This window comes from Macrosteles quadrilineatus, unplaced genomic scaffold (genome assembly GCF_028750875.1).
Source record: "Macrosteles quadrilineatus isolate MER2022 unplaced genomic scaffold, UCM_ALF_1.0 Scaffold_9__3_contigs__length_116548681, whole genome shotgun sequence".
In the NCBI taxonomy this organism is placed as follows: Eukaryota; Metazoa; Arthropoda; class Insecta; order Hemiptera; family Cicadellidae; genus Macrosteles; species Macrosteles quadrilineatus.
This window is the reverse complement of record NW_026542602.1, coordinates 38,069,740-38,094,748: the sequence shown is the minus strand read 5'-3', so window position 1 is coordinate 38,094,748 and position 25,009 is coordinate 38,069,740. Positions and strand designations below refer to the sequence as shown.

The following is a 25,009-nucleotide window of genomic DNA, read 5'->3' as shown; positions in this document are numbered from 1 at the left end:
GCTATGGTGATGACGAAATAACAACAAAATATAAACAGAAAATCAAAACAAATGGAAGACATTCCAATCACATGTTTTATTTACAGTGTGGGGTGAAAATAGAGAAGTTTGCACAAAACATACTTTTGGTCGATTTTTCGACCACGGGGCGTGCTCTCGTATATATAATTCCGTAAGTCAAATTTTTGTAAAGAAATTGTGAGTGACTGGATGGCCGTAGAAGGATGGGAGGGGTCTTATTTTAAAGGTCTTGACGTGAATTTTAAGGGAAAACTATTCATTTTTCTTATTGTTTTACCATAAATTCGCAACAGAATAAAACTTTTCCCATTAAAACAACATGGGGTTTAATTTGTTTACATCTTTTGAAATTAAAACAGCTGTGCCACAGATTTGAAAACAGTGATCAATACACGCATTTGGTTTACTTTTAGCCAGTCAACTATGAAATGTATACTTTAGCAATACATTAGAAGTTGTTTTTGTTTTGTTTTAATGGCAATTGTAATAAAATTTTTTTGAAGTTATGCGTGTTTTATATGACAACTAAGCTGCTTAGTAAGTTACATAAGTTACCCAGAACTTCGTGGCCGAGTTTAAGAAGCCTTAACTTGCTTATTAATTCAGTAATTTTTAAGTTAACTTAGGCACGCACTTGGCCAATGGCCTGAACATGTGCATGGCCCGCTATTGCTTAGAGCCTAAATGGTTGAGGTACCTACCTACATTAGTTTTGCCATATAACTTAACTCAGCTCTATAACATCCTTCCCGGAATTTCATCACAGCTATCTAGTTTTCATTCACACAGTAGGCCTGTTTTATAAATAAGAATATGACCTATTTATAAGATTGAGTTATAACTTAAAAACCCTTCTTTGTTGGTTGCCTTGTGTTTTTTATGTCCAGGTCACTAATGCGCTTTTGGCCACAGGTGGGGCATCCTCAGAGGGCTACTGGTGCACTACTGGTACAATAAAAATACAAAACTACTTTATACCTACTAGAAATTAAAAAAACAATAAATATTATAGGCTACCATTTACAATAAGTACCAGTAAATTGAAAAAGGTTCTTTAAACTGCTCGACTTAATTGACTAAACTATAGATACAGTATGAGATTTTTAGGAGCTAGCAGGCAGACAAGCCTCTTATACTGGGTTCAAATAACTTAATTTGTTTTTAGCGAATTTCCCATAGGGAATAAGCTATTACCATAGTAGGCCTACTCATGGTAAGACCTGGACACAGGACCGATTTTTTTCTTCGTTTTGATTTCCCTAGAGGCCAAAAACACCATCCGTTTAGATTCATATATATATTCACTAGCTGTACCCGCGGGCTTCGCCCCGTTTAACTTCATAAGTATTCGCATGGCTCATTCACGTCTTTGTAAATTAAACATATGCTCTTACTAATATTATAAATCTGAAAGTTTGTGAGTTTGTGTGTATGTTTGTGTGTGTGTTTGTGTGTGTGTTTGTGTGTGTGTTGCTCAATCACGCATAAACTACTGGACGGATTGGGCTGAAATTTGGCATGATGATAGCTCACATTCCCGATTAACATTAAAGCATATTCTTATCTCAAAAACCCTTTCGGGCTCCGCCCCAGTGGCTCTGTAGTTCCCCATGTTAATCTTATGATTTTTCATATTTAAAAGGAATTAATGAATCTTAACAGCTGTTTCAATTAAACAAGTTGGTTCTGTTCTATGATGTTCAATAGCATAAAAGTTAAAAGGATTACCAACAGGGTGCAGCACAATTAATTTTTTTTAATATATGACAACAGCTAATTTCCAACCAAAAGGTGAGTGAGCGTAGCGAACGAACTTCAACCTGGAGGCGAGTTAGCGTAGCGAACGAGCTAACCTGAAGGCAAGTGAGCGCAGCGAACGAGCTCCAACCTAAAGGTGAGTGAGCGTAGCGAACGAACTTCAACCAGGGCGTGAATGAGCCATGCGAATACTTATGAAGTTAAACGGGGCGAAGCCCGCGGGTACAGCTAGTACTATAATAAAACTGAAATATTGAAGATTAGTCGGAAAAACGTCTGCATTCTTTGTTTATATTTAAATCATATACTCAAGTTTCATTTTTTCATGCTTTTACGTTATTGTCGTGTTAAAGGAATAAACGACATAGAATAAATATTCTGTATAAATAATCAAAGAGTCGAAATTAAATCTAACTTCTGTTTTGTTTTTATTTTTAAATCATATGTTCAAGTTTTTTTTAAATGATGTTGTTTTCTTTATATTTCTACACATTTTAAGGTTAAGGTTGTGTAAATATATACAAATTCCTTCGTTAGCTGAAATTCTATTAGAAAATCCATTTGCACAAATTTACAAAAGAGCTTCGGAAGAAATGGTTGTACAAGGTGACAGTGAATTAGAACTTAGGTTTGTAGACAGGATAAATATGGATCGTCGTAGGTATAATAAGCCTACTGCAGATGAAATTGCAGGTGTCTTCAATTCATCTGAAGGCGAACCTCCAATGAATTTTTAAAATTCCAAACAGGGAAGCTTTTATTTATCCTCATTAACCACAAGACCATAGCTGCCTTAGTAAACCAGTATTTATTCACAAACAATGATATGTTTGCTGCCTTTTCATGTTAAACCACTGGAGTGATTCAAATTATTTATTGAAAATGACATCAACAAAAGCAAACAAAGAAGAACAACAAACTGGTTTTTACACAAAAGATAAGGTGTAGGGATGCCTATTCTGACACATAGATAATGTTATTCTGAGTTTGTTTAAATACCGGTATTGCAAAAAGTTGTTTTACATTTGAGCTTTTTAGGGACTTATGTCCCTACAAGCCACTAGTGGATCATATAAACTTACTAGCTGTACCCGCGGGCTTTGCCCCGTTTAACTTCACAAGTAGGCTCGTTCGCATGGCTCAATAACGTCCTGGTTGAAGTTAGTTCACTACGCTCACTCACCTTTAGGTTGGAGCTCGTTCGCTCCGCTCACTTGCCTTTTGGTTGCAAATTGGCTGTAGTCATAAATTTAAGAAAATAATAGTGCTGCACCCTGTTGGTAATCCTTGTAACTTTAATGCTATTGAACTTCATGGAACAGAACCAACTTGTTTAATTGAAACAGCTGTTAAGAAATTCCTTTTAAATATGAAAAATCATAAGGTTAACATGGGAAACTCCAGAGCCATTGGGGCGGAGCCCGAAAGCCCGATCAGAATAAAAACTACTTAGTTTTCCTATTTAATGCCCAAAGAATCGGTGTACCGAATTTCAGCCTTCTAGGTAAATGGGAAGTGGGAGAATTAGTGATGAGTGAGTGAGTGAGTCAGTCAGTCAGTGAGGGCTTTGCCTTTTATATATTTAGATAAGTTCATACAAACAAATTATGCAACTGGCCCGAATCATATACTAATAACATTAACATATGGTCTGGACAGTTCCATTTAAATATTTTTAAATAATGTTTTCTTTTGGGCCAGTGACATCAATTATTTATGTTTATGATCCATACCGCAGACTGTTTTTGTTCTAATAGTCACGAGTCCATTGTATGATCCCGTATACCAGAGCGAGAAAATCCATTTCAACCACTAAGCTAGAATAGAAATACATGGAGTAACACTATGCTATCAAGACAATGAAAGTACAATTTTGTTATGCTGTACCAACTAGGGATAACAGCCGTGGCTATGAATCGCTCACTAGCCCATGTCTTTACTTTATGTATGTACAATACCACAATCCCAAACAAAGTTCAAAGTTTAAATGCATGAGGTACAATCACTGAGCTAGATGTACAACACCACTGAATGTAGCAGTGGCACGGCAACTCTGCTAAACATCGACACGCTGTAAAATTTACCTGCATTGGTACCAGCTAGGGGAGTCGTCCAGCTCATTGGTTTTATTACAATCCCACAATTCTTTATTATTCTACTTAGTTCCAAATGTACTTCAATATAATATAAGTTACCTGCCTCTAGTCCCTCTAGTCATAAAACGTCTCTCTATTCTTCAGCCTCCGTTTCTCTCGCTAGCTCAGTTATCCCACTTTACTATAGTGAAAACCCCCATTTTTACCCATGTGATTTTTTTTCGTTCTAACTCGATCGAGTGATCTGTAAGATAAATCATGTTCGAAACCCTTGCTAAAAATGCTGTTCTAGGATAATGGGGTTAGTACCTTGAAAGCGCTATGAAAAAGAAAGAATCCCTCGTATAAAAACACCTCACCCACCACCCCCACTAAGTTAAAATAAAATTACAAACTATAACCCTAGTAGCAAAAAAATATTTTCATTATATTGAAACAATATTGTCCAACATTTACAACAATATTGATTTCTTCAATATTAAAACAATATTGTTTTGATATTTTGCCAATATTGCACAATATTGGTGTTAATATTATAATTCAATATTAAAACAATATTGTTTAAATATGTTCCCAATATTGTTCTATATCGTAAAACAATATTGTTAAGGTAATATTCAAACAATATTGTTTTAATTCCTTTCCAATATTGAACAATATCTATAGAAAAATCTTGTTATCAACTTAGTTTAAATATTGATGAAATATTCAATAAATATCGGCAACACAATACATGTTAGTAGTTAACAAACCAATTTTACACCATTGGCATAAACAAACCTACTATTATAACATTTTACTGTGCACTTTAGGAGATTTTTAATCAGCTATCATCATTGTAGAAATTGTTGTCATATGCCACTGTCAATTATTACAATACAGGTTGTCTGGTCTGTAAAGTCCGTCACTAAACTTCATAATGGTTTATTGGGTTAAAATAAGCAAAAAGGTTCCTCTAGGGTTATGTACTGCAATGCATACCCAAGTAGCACACATTGATGGCCCAACTTTGGGAAATGATCGGCACGGTTGGGAAATGGTTGGAGGAAATTTTAACTCCTTGCCAACGTTGGCCCAACAAAAACTTGTATTTGTTGGCCCTACAAAGGAAAGAATCGTTGGGCCTTTGTTGGATTTAAGTACAAAACATTCTAAAATGCATTTTAACAAATTGATTTATTTATAAGAACATAAATGCTATGACAGCAGAATATAAGACGATTTTAGAGAAAATTGGATCTGTCAGAGATAATGTTGTGATAGTTGTGGTACTAGATACAGTGGTGAAACACCTGCTTAAAATATAATTCGTTATATTTTTTTGTTTAATTAATATTCTTTAACTTATATGAGCACATGTTTAATAGTTTAAGATCAATCAATTAAGGGAAAAGATTAATTAATCATATAATAATAAATTATAATAACATTACTAATCTAATGGTAATTAAATAATCTATATTCAAATACCAGTATCCTCTCCAACTCACGGAAAAACAATTTAACTATTTGATGCCTAAACTGATTAACAGAATCATATCATACTGTAGAATCAAAATTATTTCAAGTATTGCGACCATTGCAACCGTCGGCTGCTCTTATAACACTTGAAAACTCATAATTTCAACAATCACAAATAGCTCAGAGGTAAGGCATCAGGCTTGTAAGTCAAAGGTCATGGGTTTGAGACCCATCTGGGGCAAAAAAAGTTTTGTTCTAGTTTTTTAAAATTTTTGTTTTTATGACCTATTTAATAACTTTACTCAACTGATAATAATGATTTTCATACTAAATCTTTATTATTTTGTGTTTTTATGTTTAGGCTGAAATATTGAAACAATATAGAAACCATGTTAAAAACTTAAAGAAACAATATTTAAACAGTATTTATTTTGCCTTGTTTCAATATATTTCAATATTGCGACTCAATATTTACCGATAAATGTCTTTTGTTTCAAATCGATATTTGTAAAATGTTATTGCAATATTAAATAAATAGTTTTTAATATTGGGTAAATATCGATTCAATATATTTTACAATATTGTTTATACATCTTCTTGCTACTTGGGAAGCCAATCGTTGGTCTCAGATGACCTCGACTTCTTAAAGAATACTTGAGCTTACATATACTTGCTAATCTGAATGTTAATTGCCGAAGCTGAAAAACTTTTTTTAGTGTGGCCTTGGTTAAGTCAAGCTGAAATAAACAAAACAGAATACAAACAAATAATCACACCTGATTTTAATAAGGTAGTTTTGCGCAAGGTTTTTCGTCATGACGAACAATTTTAAGTATACGGTTTATGGGCGTGTGACTTGTAGTTTTCTCAAAAGTTCATGTGTACTGGGATTTATATATGGACTAGTGTACCTGTTGCTCGAATTCGAGCAATCGCGAAGTATTACAGGCGTAAAAATTTATAATGGTGAGAAAATACGGAACTAAAGATTTTGTTGTTAAGCTTTGTACAATTAAATCTACAGTTATAATGAACCAATTGCATTAATTAATAGGCCACTGGAAAGCCTAATTCGTGTAAATTTGCAAATAATTATGAAAGTTTAATTTTTTAAAGATTTACTAGGTGAAACCCGTCAAAGTCTGACAGTTGCTGTTGAGGTTGCAAGCAAGACCGTTTGACTATAAATCGATGATAAATAACTCAATTTTTTTTATTTAAGTTGTTCGTGATTTAGCAGTGTGCTGTACGTCTGATCTTAATAATGAATAGTTCAAATGGAATCTGGTATTTCACTGAAGGTTCTTAGGTCAAAACAAATAGAATAACGTAATTAAATTGAGTAAATATATCTCTAAAACTATATTCCATATCCAAGATTTAATTAAATTTATATTTTCTGATTGAGCGATACATTATATCTTTAACTTAACTGATTAAAACCATCAATATCTCAAGTGAAAGCCTTTGAAGTATTTTAAGACCAACACCAAGACATATAAAATAACTTAAATAAAATTTGAGTTACGTATCATTGATTGCAGATAAGTACTAAAACGATTATAATTATTGTTGATTCGTGATTCAGCAGTGTGCTTTAGGTAGGATTATTAAGATCGGAATCTTAATAATCAATAGCTCAAATGAAAGCTGGTATTTCACTAAAAAATCTTAGACAAAAAACATATAGGGTAATGTAATTAGAACTGCCGGAATACATCTCTAATTGAAGTAAAAAATAAAAAAAATCAAATTTATATTTTTTTGTTGAGTAATACATTAGATAAATCAATGATGCTTGATGGCAAATATGTGCTTGCATAGCTTTATTTCAAGACCAGAATTATGAAAATCGGGCTGGTAGAAGAGCCAAAAGAATTCGAAAAAAAAATTTAACTCCCATAAGAAATGTACAGGGACGCATTTTGTGCATAACTCGAAATATACGTCAAAATGAATGCCGATGATTGATGGCATATCTGTGGTGCGTTCATAACTTTAGTTTAAGGCCAAAATTATGAAAATCGGTTGGGTAAAAGACCTTTTAACCCGACTTGGAAAAGAAAAACCAATAATTTGTATAGATAGCAATAATTGGTTTACCAGAATGCATAATCTAAACATTCGAAAAATGTGTTAATAATTTAACAGCTAATTGTTATATTGTTATTTAATAGATTTTTCTTTTGATTAAATGTTGTTGTTAACAATTTGCATTTGTGTTTAAAGTGAGTTTCTTATGTTAAGTATGTAATTCTAATGTTATGCGCTTAATCTGTACCATTAATATTAGTGAGTAAAGTGGTGTATGGATTTCACAACCATTGAGCCCGTTGTATTTAACCACAACGGGATCGACACTAGTCTTATCATATTTCAAAAGCTGATCTTGTTTTTTAGTGTTTTCTATAAATGTTTCCCACTCATAGCCTGTGTTAAAAAAAGTGCAGCACAGTGTTAATATTTAGTTTACTTTTTAGTACTGTATATCAAAATTGTCTAGGCTTTCTCGTTTTTTCCAATGTTATATTTTATGAAACAAATAAATATAACCCAATTCAAAAAGTAAATATTCCTCTTCAACCAAGTCTGTTAAAATGTTTGTTGCACACGTTTCCTTAAATTTCAAATAAAATAACAAAAATTAAATTGTCCAGCTGATCATAATGTAAACAAATACGTATGTTCTTCATAAAGATAACATGGGAACTATAAAAGCCACTGGGGCAAAGCCCAAGGGACTTTAAAAAAATGTAAGGTCAGTTTACACATCTACACTACTAGACCAACATTTTGGTACATAATAATAATAGGAGTTCAATCTAAAAAAAAGCCTTATTGTTCACAAAGTTTCATGTAGCATATCTATATAAATAAAATTATAGGCTTGTCTGTACATTGCTCAGAATCATAAACTTTAAGGTTATTTTTACGTTTTATACATTAAAGAAACCGAAACAAGTCTCATCTAAATTTCTGTCTGTCTGTCTGTCTTCCTGTCTGTCACGGCCCAAGAGCCATTTTACGTGGCATTCTCCTGAAAAAACGAGAGTACCTATCAAGTTCCAAATCATTTTATTGTATTCACTGGATTGGCGAGATTGTCTTTAGCCATTAAAATATGACGTCACTACTTTGTAAATAAAATGACAGACGTTTAAAAACCCAATTTTGTGAGATTTTTTAAAGTTTTCTCCCAATGTTTATCACATATTCATCTATGAAATAACACTGAGCTAAAATTATAATTGGAGGTAGCACTGCCATGGCAGAAGTCTGTCAAAAGCGTGTCGCTGATTTTGTTAGGTTGGTATAGCAGCGAGTTTTCTTATCATAGCAATAACATGGCTTCTATAACTAGGTTGGTATAGCAGTGAGTTTTCTTATCCAATAACATGGCTTCTTATAACTCACACCTCACGCAAACATGGCAGCTGGCGACACGCATCTTTGACATTCAGTGCTACCTCCAGTTAGAATTATAGCTCAGTGTGAAATAACGAACAGCTGTTCGAATCAAGATTATTTCTTCTAGCTGTCACTGATATGTTTACAATGTTGTTTACACATACCGTAACCAATTCCGATCAAGTTTTGAAAGCAAATCAAAACCAAGTAAGATTAAAAACGTGTTTCCCTACATAACGGATTTAATTAATCGCAAGTGCAATAATTTGTAGGGTAACCGTAAATGAAAATAGAGATTCTTTGTGTATACAATTATTGTTCTTGAGTTTTGATAACTGGGAAAAAGACCTTGAATCAGTGTTGTATATGGCTGGGAAACTTACATTTTTTTAATGAGCGTTTTCATTCAAAACTCGGCACACAACCGACGCGCGTCTACATGTCCATAGTAAAAATAAAAGTAGGCATACCGTGTATTTGTGTTTTATTCGTCATGTGTATAAGTGTACAGTTCGTGTATGTGTTTCAAAAACTTCAAGACGCACCTAATGGGGAAGCTCAAGACCTTATATTAGGACTGATGATGGCAATTTAATTTCGCCGAAATGCATCTCCTGTAATAATATACATTAGGATCGACCGGCAGACACAGGTAATTTTACCTTTAATTGATTGTCATACCGATCCGGAACAACAAAAAACAAAATAAAATGAAGTTATGTATAATATAGGCTGCACTTTACTTTAGGTCCTACACTCATTCGAATGAAAATATCGATAGATATATCGATTAATCGATTGTTTCATTCGATATATCGTTTGGTTAGTTAGGTAATATAGTTTGGCCAGCATATCTGAAAATATGCAAACCAACTGCTGTTCTTTATATAAGAAGGTTTCAACTGAATACTATAAGATCCCTGTGCGTAGAACGGGTACACAGCTAGTTGATAATATAGATAGATAGATTGTTAAATACATCGATTACTGAACTGACATAAATATACCAGTGTTTTACCGCGTTTCAGAAATATCCGTAGTTTGTGTTTGGTAATATTTAAAAATCGTTTGATAGCAGTTTAAAAAACTTTTCAGACACATACGAAATCTGGTTGTATTGAAGCAGCCTACTGTATTAAAAAGGTTTTCAAGTTTCGATTGAGGAATGTTGAAACTTGATCCATCAGTTCCACGGTTTACATGATTTATTGAAACCAGAGACAATATAATAAGGTTGCAGTTTTCTACTCTAAATTACATCTACTGTACACCAAAAGAAAGAAAGTGCAGAAACACACAGGGGTAGTATCTAGTCATCTTGAATTATTATGCATATATTTAAAATTGTAAATTGGTTTGTTAGATTGTTGGATGGAAATAAATGAAACAGGTAGATTGACCCAATGCGTATAAGATTGACCCACCATTGAACCAGATCCGTGCGAGTAATTATGTTTTCCCACAGTCACCCGACAAAGTTGGCTTCCTTGCACTGATTATAGTACAGAAAGCTGCTAATTTGCTGCATTTACTTACTTTGTCGCACCGTTTATACTTTGCCGCACACCAGTGTTCCAGCCAAACAATACAAAACAGCGTGGTTTTACTATGCACGTAATCCGAGTACACTTGGAAATAGGTTGGGAACACAAAGATACTATCAATATGATCAGCTGATTGACTATTGATACTACGATTTAACCTGTCATTTCGTGTTCGTGTTTACTGTTTATTTTCATTCAACGCTTGGTTTAAACATGACCTAAAGTGTAGTAGTTTAAAGAATAATTATAAGTGGGCCTAACATGTTTGAGAATAATGAACTCAGTGATTGTGAATACAGTATATGTGTGCACCAGAAGAAATATGTAGCAGAAACTGCAGAGCGTTTAGTTAAAACTGTTAACCTGTTTCCTGAAAAATCAAGAAAGCTGTATGAACGAGCATACGAACTGTTTTCTTCTTGGTGCGTAAGTAAGCAATTTAAAAAAATGACTTGTTTATTCTGATTATTACTGTTAATAAGTGTACTCTTGAAAATCAGCAACACCTAAAGACACTACGACTACAATCAGCTGGTGCAGCGTTTCCAATTCCGTTCAATGCTTGGGTTCCTGACCTAAAAACCTGTTGTATAGGCTAGTGTTTGAAAGATGATTTGTTATGCTTTATTAAAACAAGGCCCCTAAGCTCGATAACTTAAAAGTTCTTGAGACTTATACAGGAAGCTTTAAAGATTATTATTTCTATGCTTTATAGTGACTGTAGGAAAAATTAAAAATATAATGTGTATCACGTGCGCAAATGGCCTTTGCTGCACTCTAAAAACATTCCGCACTCGCACGCGGCTCGTGCGTAAACATCCATCTCGTGTGCAGCAAAGTGCCAATTTGTTCACTAGTTACATAAATAACTATTTCAAAACATGTTTTTTAAACAAACCATTTACGCCATATTATACATGTATGACTACACAAAAGAAAAATCTGGTTAAAACCATGTGTGGTAATGTTGGATTTGGATATTCGTTTATTTTAATATATTTATTTTGAAAAACGGATATTATAGTTTTGAACTATAATTTTTTTTTATTTTTTATTTCACCATCGGTGTAAAATGTCTTCAATTATATTTAAGTTGAAGCATTAAGTATTATGTACTTAGTAAATTATTACTTTTGGAAAAAATCATGTTCTTCTATTACGCAAACTTACTGAACTATTAAAAATAAACTGATAGGATATATATCAATAGGCTATATATCAATGGAAGACATATTCATAAGTCACATAATAATATACGTGCCAAGGAAACGTTCGACGTCAAATTTCTCATCTTTTGAAAATTTCTCAAATTTCTCAAACAAATTGGGGTTTCTGTTCCAAGTTCGTTAGGCTCTTCTACTACCCTACCGATTTTCATGATTGAGGTCTCAAATTGAAGGTATGCACGCACATATTTCACATCAATCATCGGCATTTATTTAACTACTATTATTACTTGACCAAAAACATAAATTTGATTTATTTTCGAATTCTTACTTCAATTTAAGACGTATTTCACCAGTTATAATTATCTATATATTTTGGTCTAAGAACCTTCAGTGAAATACCAGCTTTCATTTAAGCTATTAGTTATTCAAAACGGACGAGTTTCAAGCAAATGCAAGGTGAACAACCTACATAACAGTTATTTGTAATAAAGATTTTCTATGTTTTAAAATTAAAATAGTTCCACTATTGTTTATGTTTTTTTATATGTTTTAAAATCAAAATAATCAGTAAATTATAGGATTTCATTTGAGCTATTGATCGTTTGAATCAGTTAAGTTCAAGACACACTATGTTACTAAATGAAAATCATAAAATTGATTATTTCTTAGATATGATATTTATTTCAATGCTGTAGAGCAGCATGGGTCATCTAGTTATTAATTATTGTATTATTAATATCGAATTAGAACAAATCGGTTAATTGATGAACTTAATTTTGCCCATCATTGAACTCACATGTATAAGAAGCAATCCCGACATCTGAAATAAAAAAGCTTTAGCAAAATTGTCTAATAATGACTACCACCTTAAGAGTTAAATTCACTTTTGGTAGCCTACAATTTAAAAGGTTTAACAGAAACTATCACTTTGTTGTGTGTTTACTAAAGGCAACCACCGAAGTACAAGTGCTTTAACAATAAACACCTGAGGCCCACATTAATTTTAAATCGGAACAAAAATATTTAAAATACATTCTTTGAAAGATGGATGAAACAGTACTTAAACGAACGAGTGGTTCTTTGAGTTCTGGGGCAACTGCTCAAATGCCGTGACCATTTTTAAAATTCAAAAAAGGATCCTTAGAATTATGACATTTTCAAAACCCAGACGATCCTGTAAACTATTATTTAGAGAGTTGAAAATATTAACGCTTCCGTCAGTTTATATCCTGCAAACATTAATCTTGATAAAAAAAAAACCTTGGATCTTTTATGAATGAAAACCATACACATAATTATTTAACACGACACCGAAACGATTTACAACTGCCCATTCACAGACTTACCTCACCCTTCCACAATATCTAGGGAAAAAATTGTACAATAAACTGCCTGAAAATATTAAATTACTAGAATCGGTTGAAAAATACAAGAAAGAAGTTGCCAAATTGCTGGTTGACAGAGCGTATTATAAAGTTAATGATTTTTTAGGTGATGTATTTATTTGATTTTGTAGTTATTTTAGTTTTATGTATTTTATGTATATGACCATTTCACCTGTTTCCCAGCTATGCTGGATTTGTAAACGTTATGTGAAAATAAATGATTGAATTGAATTGAATTGAACGAAAGATAACTCATTTTTAACATGGACTGGAAAAGGAAAAGGTTTTAATTTCAATTGAAATACTTACTTTCCGTGTCCGAAAATTTAAATAATTGCAAAGGCAACCGGTAATCATTTTGGAAACATTCCACCAGTTGTTTACTAGACTACTGTCGTTAGTGGTACTAGTACAGTAGTACGGTTGGGTATGACTATTGTCTCATCATCTGTGTCAACAGAAGAATAACCTTCTTCTTTCTGAAGAGGAAAATTATGGTATTTAATTGCTGCCTCACAGTGCCCATAAGGTTCGCAAATATCGATCCCTTACTACTTGTGTTACCACACTAACTTTGGTAAATATATCTATTGAAAAAATATTAAAATAAGGTGGTTAGATTTGTTTTCTCTCTTTTAAGCTGTACATATCAGCTAAACATACTCAAGCCTATTTCATTTTATGTTTATTTTTGATATCAAGCAGTTTTATTTCAGCACTGCTATATTTTTAAACAGCAAAAAATCAGAAACAGGTAAATAACAACAAGCGTGTCACGGTGGCAAAATGTATTCGTTTTATAATGTTTTTTCGTATTTTTTTGTGTTTTTTATAAAAAACAATAACTATAATACAAAATATTGGTACCGAGTCTGTACAGAATTTGGCGACTTTGACTTATAAAAACAATAACAGACAACAAAACTGCGCCTTCTGTAAAAACTCGGTGGACGATGTTGAGACCCGCGTTATCCTAGTTGAGATATGTACAAAAGCCGAGGGGAGGTTTAGTAGGAGGGGACGCCGTACGAGCCGGACGGCCTGGAGGGGGCGCCGTAGCTGGAGGATGGGGCGTAGTTGTATCCGCCACCGCCGCCGCCACCGCCGGACTGTTCGTACTGAGCTACTTGCAGGGCTTGCTTGACTCCTTCCAGGTCGACTCCGACTACTCTAGAGACGTATCCGCCGGACGAGGGGACTCCGTAGGAAGATGAAGGTACACCGTAGGACGAGCTGGGAGCGCCGTAGCTGGAGCTGGGGTATCCACCACCACCACCGCCGCTGTAGCCGCCACCGCCGCTGTAGCCACCACCGCCGGAGTATGACGATGAGGAAGATGAAGCTTCGTCCTTCAGGATGATCTGCCTGACCTTCTCCAGCAACTCCTGGTCAACGTATTGACCCTCGTTGGTGGAGGGACCGACAGCTACTTGGACGTATCCGCCGCCGCCGCCGCCCCCGCTGTATCCGCCACCCCCGCTGTATCCACCGCCGCCGCTGTATCCGCCGCCGCCTCCGCTGTATCCGCCGCCGAAGCCGCCCCCGAAGCCTCCACTGGAGGGTCTGTTGTAGCTGTAGCCTCCACCCAGGGGTGCTTCAGCTGCCGCGAGGGCTAGCGTCGCTGCTAAACACTGTAAAAACAGAAAATACCATTAGTATATGATGTAAATTGACGAAAATTTTAATTGAGCCAACTACAGATAGATTTTGTAGTGTGCAAAAATTAAAGACTACTGATTATTTTAAGTCAATTGGTGAAGCAAGGCTCTTAAGGCACTTAAGGTGACATGCTTAATCAACGTTTCAAGTGATCAAGGAATAAAGGAGGGTCCCATAAACAATCATAGTAATACAACTAAGTTGAGTTGACAAGCTTCGAAATAGGTACAACCTGTGTCTGTGCAAGTCATCTTCAAGTAAACATCAAGCAAAAGATTCTTCATGAATGAATATTTTCAAAAGCGTTAATGTTGCAGAGTCATAATTCGTCAGATGAGAACCGGTAGCTATTTATTCGTAAATCAATATATGTACAAGTTTCGGCCATTACATGATCGAGGAGTACCAATTCCCAAGAAGGCGATGCACAGAGACCACGTACTCTTCCACAATTAAGTTAGATTATCCAAGCACATCAATAGTTCCGCGGTAGATAATCATCACAGATCACAGTGTCCGTGTACGGATGACCCGGGAACGACCCTCACTAGTTACCTGTTACACAATGCGGCACCGGTCACTTTCTAACCGGTTTTCGAAAGCGGTTACATCACTGCGGCATCTCACATAAATCCATTTACATGAAAAAGCCGGTCGTAAAACGATAGTTGTCGTCATTGTCCGGCGATTAACAAGCCTCGTTGTGCAACTCATCCGGAGAATGATCGTTTGTGATGAAACTAGAAACTAGCCACTCGGACGGCCCGGTAAAGGTACGTGGAATTTTGAAAATGTGATCATGTAACGACATGGACTAAAGCCAATTGGGGTAGAATCCCTAAGTATGTGTTGACAAAGATTTTATGTAACGTGTAGAAAAGTAATGTTGGTTGAAGATAAGTTCGCGATGGACTTGCATTTTGATTTTCAATATAATGCGTTCACCTGTTGCTGAATGCTGTCCAAAAACCAACTGTAATAATTGATATTTATTGACTCATAATTCTGGTTTAAGCAAATACTTCCCCATTGTGTTAATGTATAGTTGAAACCCCATATTTTATATCATCCGATTTTTTCAACAAAGAATAGTGAAAATTGAAATGCTAATCTCGTGATTAACGTATATATTTAATTGTATTTTTTTATTTTTTTAGGAATTCTGATCTGGAATTCTGAGGGAACGTCATCACGTAAATCTTTGTTCAGCGACTTAAAAATCGTCTGTAACGTAGACTATTAAATATTAGGCTTAGAACCTGTGTCGTTAAAATTTATAAAGCACCCTGCACTTATTTACCAATACGAAAACTATATTTTCTTACCCCCCAATTTCAAAACACTGTCTGCATAATCCAAAATATGGAAGGAGTAAAACATACGATATGCATCGTTTTACCAAACTCGTACTGATTAGAAGTTATACAAAATATTACACAATCGCAATCTTGAAGTAACCACAATTACAGAAAATTGGCAGGCAACACTCTCATAGGTAATAAAATATCTGTTTCACTTCCGGAAACCTGGGGGCACCGGATGTGAACCTTGGTAGAAAGTTGTCGGACACGACACGTGCATAAGCAAGCAGACGGTTTGTTTACAGGGAAATTGGCTTACAGCATAATTAGCTTACTGTTCCTTTCCTCGAAGCAAATTTACGTGCGAGTTTAGCCCATTGGTTATCAGTGCTTTCTCATCTGATAACCATCGATTATAGATCAACACGGAATTGTACGATTGTATCTAACGTTGTAAAGGATGTTTTATGTTATGGATAAAATCTTGAATCTTGAATCATTGACCGGTTATTGCACGGTTTTGATTGAACAAAAAAAAAAACCATAGCCTAGAAATTACAATTATGTAAATTTATTCTATGTATACAAAATCTGATTACCGATAATTGATATAAAGGGTGAATTTGGTGTAGGAAACTATTTACCATTGTTAAATGTTTATCCATTTGACCAGGTAGTGTAAACGCGTCAAAAGTTTGTATACTGCTTCACACAGACTTACGTTAGCTTTAATAAATGCAATCCTACTCAAAATAAAACATTTACAATCTAGGCTACAAAATTTACGTCATAAAATCCACTCTACAGAAATGTATCGCTATCAAATAAATGAAATGTCCAACAATATAACAGCTGATTTAACAGCTGATATTAACAGATGATTTGCTGCTGCCAACATATTGTGACTTGGGGAAAGCGTGCAGAGTTGTATAAGGCACATGATATTCGTACAATGATTGTGTAAAATGCAACACCTCGCCCGTCAAATGACAATGCCTTCTGTATACCAATACTTTCTATGACTACAATACATTCGTGTTGTGTAAAATGACACGGTTTAACGTGTCTTTAGCGTGTTGCGAAGCTTATCAATAGACTGGGGCGAGCGTGGAAACGATTGGTGTGACATGTGGTGTTAAACGATTAAGTACGTGTTGAAATATTATATTCTGTGTCAGAATTGTTAGATTTGATGGAATTTTATAAACGGGAGAATGCTGAGTAAATATCTAGAAGCATTTTATTTTAAATATTGAAACAGCGGGGTTTTAAACTTTTGCGCTGTTGTCATTTAAATTTTGTTGTTTTATGTACTGTAGTGGATTAGCTGTTTTTCGTCTGTCAGAAAACATGGACTGAAATTGCATACAAGTGTTTAGCCAGTTATAATAAGAATACGAAGTAACTGTAAAAAACACAAGCGTTTTATTCAGGTTTAATGTTATTTAGGTAAATCAGATTTATCTAATTTCAAATTAGTCATTTCGACTTTACAGCATGAATATTTATGTAAACATTTCTGATGTTTTAAAATCAACATTTATTAAAAAATTCACGGGGCTTCCAGTTTTAAGTAAACGGCATGTGGGAATTGAATGACAAAAGCGTTAATTTGTGACCATATTTTGTAACATCACAAACTTACAATGAAGCTAATGCAATGCATCCATTAAGAAATAGTTACTTAGGTTTACGTTATTGTCCTAATTGTTCAAAAGAAATCTTAAATTAACATATGAATAATGATTTGTAAAAATGCGCTTGGCTTCACAAAATACACTGAATAACTCGTATAATTTTAAAAATTGTAACCGCATTTATTTATTTTTATTAACTTCCCCTGTTAGCTACAAATTATTACTCTACGTTCACATTGAATATTCGTCCACAAAATACTCCTATGGAAAAATATTACGTCATTTTACCGTACTAAAACTGATCGCGAATTCACTCCTTGGGTGAAACTTGCGTCAAAATTGCACAGTATCAAAGGTCGCTGCATTTATCCCATAATCACCGGTTATCAAGGGAAAGTCTAGGATTCGCAACCGACTCTCTCTTATGGTGATGAACATTCGTTATTGTTGTCAGCGATTGTTGATTTTTGATTGTTTATTGTTGACAGACGCGGTTTGTGTATTCATTGGCTTGTTGAGCGTGTTGTCTCTGCTGGTCTTGGAATACTGATGCGCTCGCGGTCCAGCAATCCGTGTAATTTGACTTTCCGCTTGAATACCAAGTGGTAAAATAACACAAAACGTTTTCTTTGACTAAAATATACATTTGGCAAGATTGAAACTTTTGGGGACATTTACATAATGTTTTTGTACTAGCAACGGGGTTCGGATGAGTTGCGCGTACACATATATATGAATTTTCTAAAAAGTTAGAGTAAGAATCGTGAGACGGTTTTTAATTGTGTTTATGTATTAGCAACGGAATTTACCAATTTTTTTATATTTTTGCATTTCTTCTCGATTTAGCAGTGTTTTACCATAAAATGTCAAATCAAAACGCATGTGAAAACCTAGAAATGTTAAAAAATATTGCTCAGACCGGCATACAGTTTATAAGGTTCATAAAGGGACTTAAAAAGGCGAAAATGCAAATCTTTTAACTATTAGTCAAACCTTCTGTGAGTTTAAAAGACTAAAAACATCACTACAAAACGTATTTATCCAGATTTTCGAGTGGTAATATTTATAGACTTTTTAAAGAAATTGAACCAATAGTATGAACTAGTTTACTTTTATAATGGGAATGCCACTCCTGCAAACAGTATACAATTTACATAGTTTAACCAAATAAATTGTGCAATCTGTAAATGTCCTATAGAAAATTAAAAGTATTAAATGTAGCCCTAGGCCATCGATGCAATGTTAAGCACTTAATCATATTAAATTGCAGGGTTCCGATTCTACATTTTAAACATATAAAATCAAATGTCCCTTACAATAAAAATATGCCACTGTCTTTAACTAACTAATACTGTTTTTAAAAACCTGTAAACCGAATAGATTTGTTAGATATACAATTTTCAAATAAAAATCACGCATTGCACCAAAACATGCCGTATAATGAATTTCAACACGATTTTAGTAAAGAGGTAAAAGGAGCCAACGAAACTTATTTCCACTATCTTAATCCTTAATCAATTTAGTTTGTAGGCCTACACACGTTTAATATAATACTGTTTCCAATCAAATCAAATATGCCACTACAAGAAAACCATACTTATGCTAAATTTAACCCTACGATGGCAAAAAAGACACAACTCATGATATTTACTTTGTATTACGTCAATTCTGATTTCAAAGAAACTTCAAAGTTCATTATATACTCTTACAATACACATACAAAATAGGCCGGAAAACGGTATGAATCAAAATATAAGACCATTTTTGTAAATGCAGGTTCCGTTCCATGTTAAATGTTAAAAGCCCTTAAAAACGTTACCACTTGAAAGAAGACTTGTATAGAAACGTTAGTTGTAAATTATCCTAACAAATAAGTTCAATTTAGAAAATCCACCTCGTTTAAGGATTTGTAATGATGTTAAAATGGCCATTTCTTTGCAAAACATGCTATAAAATAAAATGAACGTTCAACGAGACAATTTAAAAAATTGTACTCTCAAACACACGAAAAATTTAAGATGCAAAAGCTTTCAACACTTACAAAACCCACCTAACCTAACTTCGAAATCTATCACGTCTAACACTAACACACATGCAAGTCAGGATTCTTTTATCCAACTGTACGACAAAAAAACGGACGTTCAAAACAGTGCACTACTAAAAAACTTACACTTAAAAAAAAGTTAAACACAATCTCAAATTTTAAAATATTAAGTCACGTTTTTAAATCGTACAAAGCACGTCCGACACGTTATTTTGTCGTACATGGATATAAGAGCCCTTGTCCTGATCTGTCGCACGTCCACACTCCGCAACACACACGATCACTACACGGTATCCAGGGACTCACCAGGGTAATGGTCTTCATGGTGGCCTCTGGTTGGTCACCAGTCTACACTGCTGAGGGACCGCCGGGTCCGTCTATATACCTCCGTCCCCTTCGCCGTCTCCCCCTCCCCTCCCCCGACGCCGGAGATTCACTCACTTTTGTTTTCATAATGCTGATTAAAGTTCCCGCCGTATGTTTTGGAACTTCCTGCATCTTCACACGAGATGTTTGACAAAACTGTTTTGGGAAGAATATTTTTTCCATGTTGGTGGAATTTGTTAACGTTTTGCTTTCGTAAGGAATAAGATATATTTTGTGGAGACAAGAGAGCGTCATTGATGGTAAAGAACGATTGGTTTGAAGAAGATATTTAAGACTTCACTAGCTTCTGGAAATGTGAGACTATATTGATTGGCAACCGGCAAGGGTATGACTTAATAAATTCAGTGTGGCTCTAGAACACATAATGTTGAATAAATGGTATTTGAACTAAAGGCTCATGGTATCGAGCCATCGGGGCCATTGTTGCCACTAAATTATAAAGTTATACCATAAATTAAAGGAGTAGACACTACTCTTTTGAGTTAGTTTTATGTCAATGGTTTTATATACTAGAAAATCCGAGAGGAATAAAAAAATCCTAAGTAAAAAATCTAGAACCTCTGGAATGCGAGAGTTTAGTTATTGGAAAGAGCGTGTTTAAGAAATACGACTATAAACCCCACTCATTTAAATTGTTTATAGATTAGCTGATGGCTCATGTTTTCTTAACAATCCAAATTATCTGAAAATTTAGCAGCTAATTCTACAGCTATATACAGAGAAATCTGAGAAGAATAATGAAATCCCAACTAAAGAATAGAGAACTTGTGGGAATGCTAGAGTTCATTGATTGATAAGTGAATGCGTTCAAAAACCCTTAAAAATTTAAATAAAGCTCCTTTAAAGGAGGAATCGAGAACTTTTGGTAGGTAATACAATAGGTAATATTTTTATTTGGTAAGGGAAGGTTTTAAAAGATAAACGTGGCTCTAAAATCTCGTCATTAAAAATAACGTTACATAAATCCTAGATGAGAAAAATTGGGGGGGGGGGGGGTTGATAATCAGGCCCATTCCTTTGTCGCTAAATTCTATGGCCATATATAAGAAAATCTTAGAGAAATTAAGATATCTGAAAGAGATAATCGAAAGCTTCTAGTTTTGAGAGAGCTCATCGAAGAGACAGGTCTTGAAATTCACTCTGTATAACACTGTAAAATATTTCATAATAGCTTTTTTATAAAAGACGTTGTCCATATTTTATAAAATACTAGCTGCTGTACCCGTGCTTTGCAACGGCGGACACTGAAGAGAAAATATTGATGTTTAAATCTGTTGTATAAAATAGTTACACACCCACCTTTGATTTCAGAAACAAAATTTCGTTGGACCTATTGGTTTGAAAAAATATCTTTCTTTCAAGCTAGGCTTCCTAGTAAAAATTATATGAGGTGCTGATGCATGTAGGAAAATACTGTAGCATACGATTTAATTTCAAATGACACGCTTGTACTAAAAATTTTAACTAGTTGAAAAAACTTACATATTAAAAGTTGATGGGTAAAATATAATTGCACAACATAGCCATTTGACAATTAAAAATTCAACATTAGCCTTATGGGTTTCCAAGTAGCAATGTTTGTTTTACAGAATAACAAGGCAAAAGTAAACAAAATACTTAAAACATATGTTTATAACAAGTCATCCACAGTATACTAGCAAATTAAAAATACAGTACAAAGGGAAATTGAGTTGTAAGTTTTGAGAAAAGATTACACAGAAGATTACTCAATAGTTCTCATACAGTACTGATTATTTTACATAGCATAGCTCACTCCCACCTAAACTTAATCCCAAAGTACAGTGAAAATTCTTAGCAAACCTTTCTTTAGCAGTGTAATCATCCTATCCTATCCTATACTCTAATACAAGCAAAATCTATTTGCCTGTCTGCTTGTCTGTATGTTAGTCTGTCTGTAATATATAGTGTATCTCGAAATCCAGTGGAAGGATTTTGACTAAGTTTTAAATACGTAATTGACAGCAGCCACTACCTCAGAAAAGTTCTTATTGGTGCAGTTTGAGTGCACTGGTGTCAACTCAATGTTTTACTCTTATTTAAGAGTAGATTCAAAAATTTTTATGCGCCCTTTTTAGTTTATATAATTTGGATAGCTGAATTCATAATAAATTAAAATTTCACTGAAACTTAAATAATGAAAGCCAAAATTAGTTGTAAAACACGTGAGTTTCCTTATTGCTTTTACAATCGAAATAAACTATACCGAGCCTGGGCTCGGTCCCCCGGTACTATATTTTTAAAATTATTAATATTTATCTTATGTAAATATACATTTTTCTTCGTATTCTTATCCTGTAATGTAAATATTGAGGAAAATATCTTAGACTTTCTTCTACAGTGTATAAAATGTTTGGATATAACTAAAGGAACACTGCTACAAATACACAGTATAGTTCACTAGTTCTGTAGGTGATGAATGATAAATCATGATTAAACTGGCACCAAGAATTAATCGCTCACAAAAATAATACATAACAAGATTAACATCACTAATATTAATCGGAAGCAGTATGATCATAAACATAACCAAATGACGTCACTGGCAAAGCATGGAAGCCAACATATTTGAATTATTATTTAAAAAGACCTGTCAAAAACGTCTAAACCATATGTTAATGTTGTTATAAGTAAAGGGTGCGCCAAAAAAACCTGACGGTTTCTGTTTTGTAATAAGTCAGCTGTAATACAAGCTACAGACCTCATTGTTGTAATGAACGATTGCTTATGTTATGCCATTTTTAGGTTATGTTTGTCGAAACATCACTTCTTCGAATCTAGTGTGTCTAGTCTAGTGTGTAGTCTAGTGTGGTGTGGCACGGTTTGGAGTCATCAGACCATATGTTTTTTGAAGAGGAAAGGGGAAACACCGTCGCTGTAAACTCGGATCGCTATGTTGAAATATTGAGGGGCTTTATGGTTCCACAACTAAGAATGTTAGTAGGGATAGACATGACCATGACCAACCATGGTTTCAACAGGACGGCGCAACTTGTCATACAGACAATTATTCAATGACAGTTTTGCGTGAACTCTTAACCGGTAAAGTGATTTTTTGGTTTGGTGATGTGCTGTGGTCAGCTCGTTCCCCAGAATAATTTCGTGAGACTTTTGGCTGTGCGGATACTTAAAAATCAAAGTGTTTGTTTAAAAATTTCGAACCATCCCTGAACTCAAGCAGTAGGTCCGGGAAGAGATTGCTTCTATTTCTCAGGCGAAGGTGACCGCGAAAATGGGAAGCCTGCATTTAGGAAAATGTCATCACCCAAGAGGTATAATTTTTCATAAATGAAAACGGCATGGTAGTGTGTACAATATAACATTATTTAATAGCCTACATAAAATTTTAATTTGTTCTTGAGTTATTAAGTATTAAAAACCGTCAGGTTATTTTGGCGCACCCTTCATAAGGTTCGAGCCAGTGACGTCATTTGTATATGCTTTTATTCCATACCGTTGCTTTTCTAATATCCATGATAAATAGTCTTGCTGTGTGCATTCGGGTCAACAGCTGATTTTATGCATTTGTTTATGTGTAAATTACTGCTTCCATAATGATTATATTGAAACTTTGAGACCCCATGGGGTGATTCCGGAGGAAATTTTTTAACGTCCTATATATGATAGCACTCACCGATATGGTCTTTATTTTCATGCAAAATTTGAAAATAGCAAAATTTCAGCCGTCTAGGATCTGATCTTCGTGATGTTCCAATCCAGAGAGATGAAACCCTACTGGACTGAGGCTGTTTTAGGACTTAGTCCTCTTCAGCCAGCCGTCTAGGAGGAGTTTGCGTATGACGAAATGCAAAAGAGTCGACGTATAAGAGCTTTGGTCGCTCCGTTAAATGAAGATAACTTCGTAGCTGAAAATAATTACCTACACACCAGGATAAATTTTCATATGAAACCAAAAATAATATGAATGTTATTTATAAATATTTGATTAATAAAACTACACATTTACAATATTTAAATTTAAAATATGTTAATTGAATGTATTGTCTACACCACAGAGAGTGATTTACATACATCAATCAGACTACATTAGGCCTATAGGCTACACCTATCAGACAAAGTAGTTTTTAATTTAGTTCATTCGTAAACTGTTTACTAATCGTAGTATATTGTTTACTAATTAACTGTTGTCAAAAATCCAACTGAGGGGTTACAACCGGTTAAATTATATTCACATTTAAACCAGTTTTGAAACAAATTGCTCAGCAGAAATGAACAAATGTCAAATCGTCATCTAGAAATACGCTATCATAGAATATACAAAGTCTTAAAAATTATCTTTCTATCATTCGGCCCGCTGCTAAGCTGTAAGCTTTTAAATGACACATTAACCGCAAAATCGGTAAAGTATTACGGGTGAAAAAGGTATGTAACAGTGAACTATTTATAATTGTGGATAGATATATATATAGTTAGATAAAATATAGATTATCAAAAGACATTTCACACAAAGTATCCTGTCAATCACTTTGCACTGAACAAATTTCACAAATAAAATGCATTTTCCTGTGTCGGTATATTTAGTTGGTTATCCTTTTTAATTGAAAGAAGGTCGCAGAATTTACAGTAGTTAAATCCAGTAATCATTGTGGCGAGGGGTCTTTACTAAATGAAATAGCTAAACTAGCATTAATGATAAAAATAAAATAAAAAATATTGAAAATCTACGACAAAATCGCACTCAGCAATCATAAAACCGAAAAAGCCATTTAATTCACTTTGTTCAAGGTTGAAAGTGTACTTAGGATTTATGAATCAAGTTATACACAAGTGCATATATACTTTTGATAATTTCTTGTCGATCAAGGGGAATCACGTCGATTTCACTATTTATTGATAAACCCATCCCAATGTTACATTAAAATAACTTATAACTTATATTTGAATAACTTGCATCTTACAACAAGTAGGCTACATTTTTCTATCGCCCATCAATTTTGTATTGTTGTAAACCTAACGCTCCCCTTTCATTGTTGTTTGATTGTCATTTACTTTTGAATAACATATTTGTTTATTTTATTGTAGTCAGTAGGTTGCATACATTTGACAATAGCTACACTGAAACACGAGAAGGATAGACAAACATTGTCTCATAAACATTAT

The 25,009-nt window shown here is 34.1% G+C and overlaps 1 protein-coding gene across 1 annotated transcript; it reads right to left on the bottom strand.

The window, feature by feature from the left end:
- Nucleotides 1-13,615: 13,615 nt before the first annotated feature.
- LOC129003083 (loricrin-like) lies at nt 13,616-19,824 on the bottom strand. The gene is made up of 2 exons (XM_054431308.1): nt 19,790-19,824; nt 13,616-14,473 (listed from the first exon to the last, which is right to left on the bottom strand). The coding sequence occupies exons 1-2, from the start codon at nt 19,805-19,807 to the stop codon at nt 13,850-13,852; spliced, it is 642 nt and encodes a 213-aa protein (XP_054287283.1). The 5' UTR covers nt 19,808-19,824; the 3' UTR covers nt 13,616-13,849.
- Nucleotides 19,825-25,009: the final 5,185 nt, after the last annotated feature.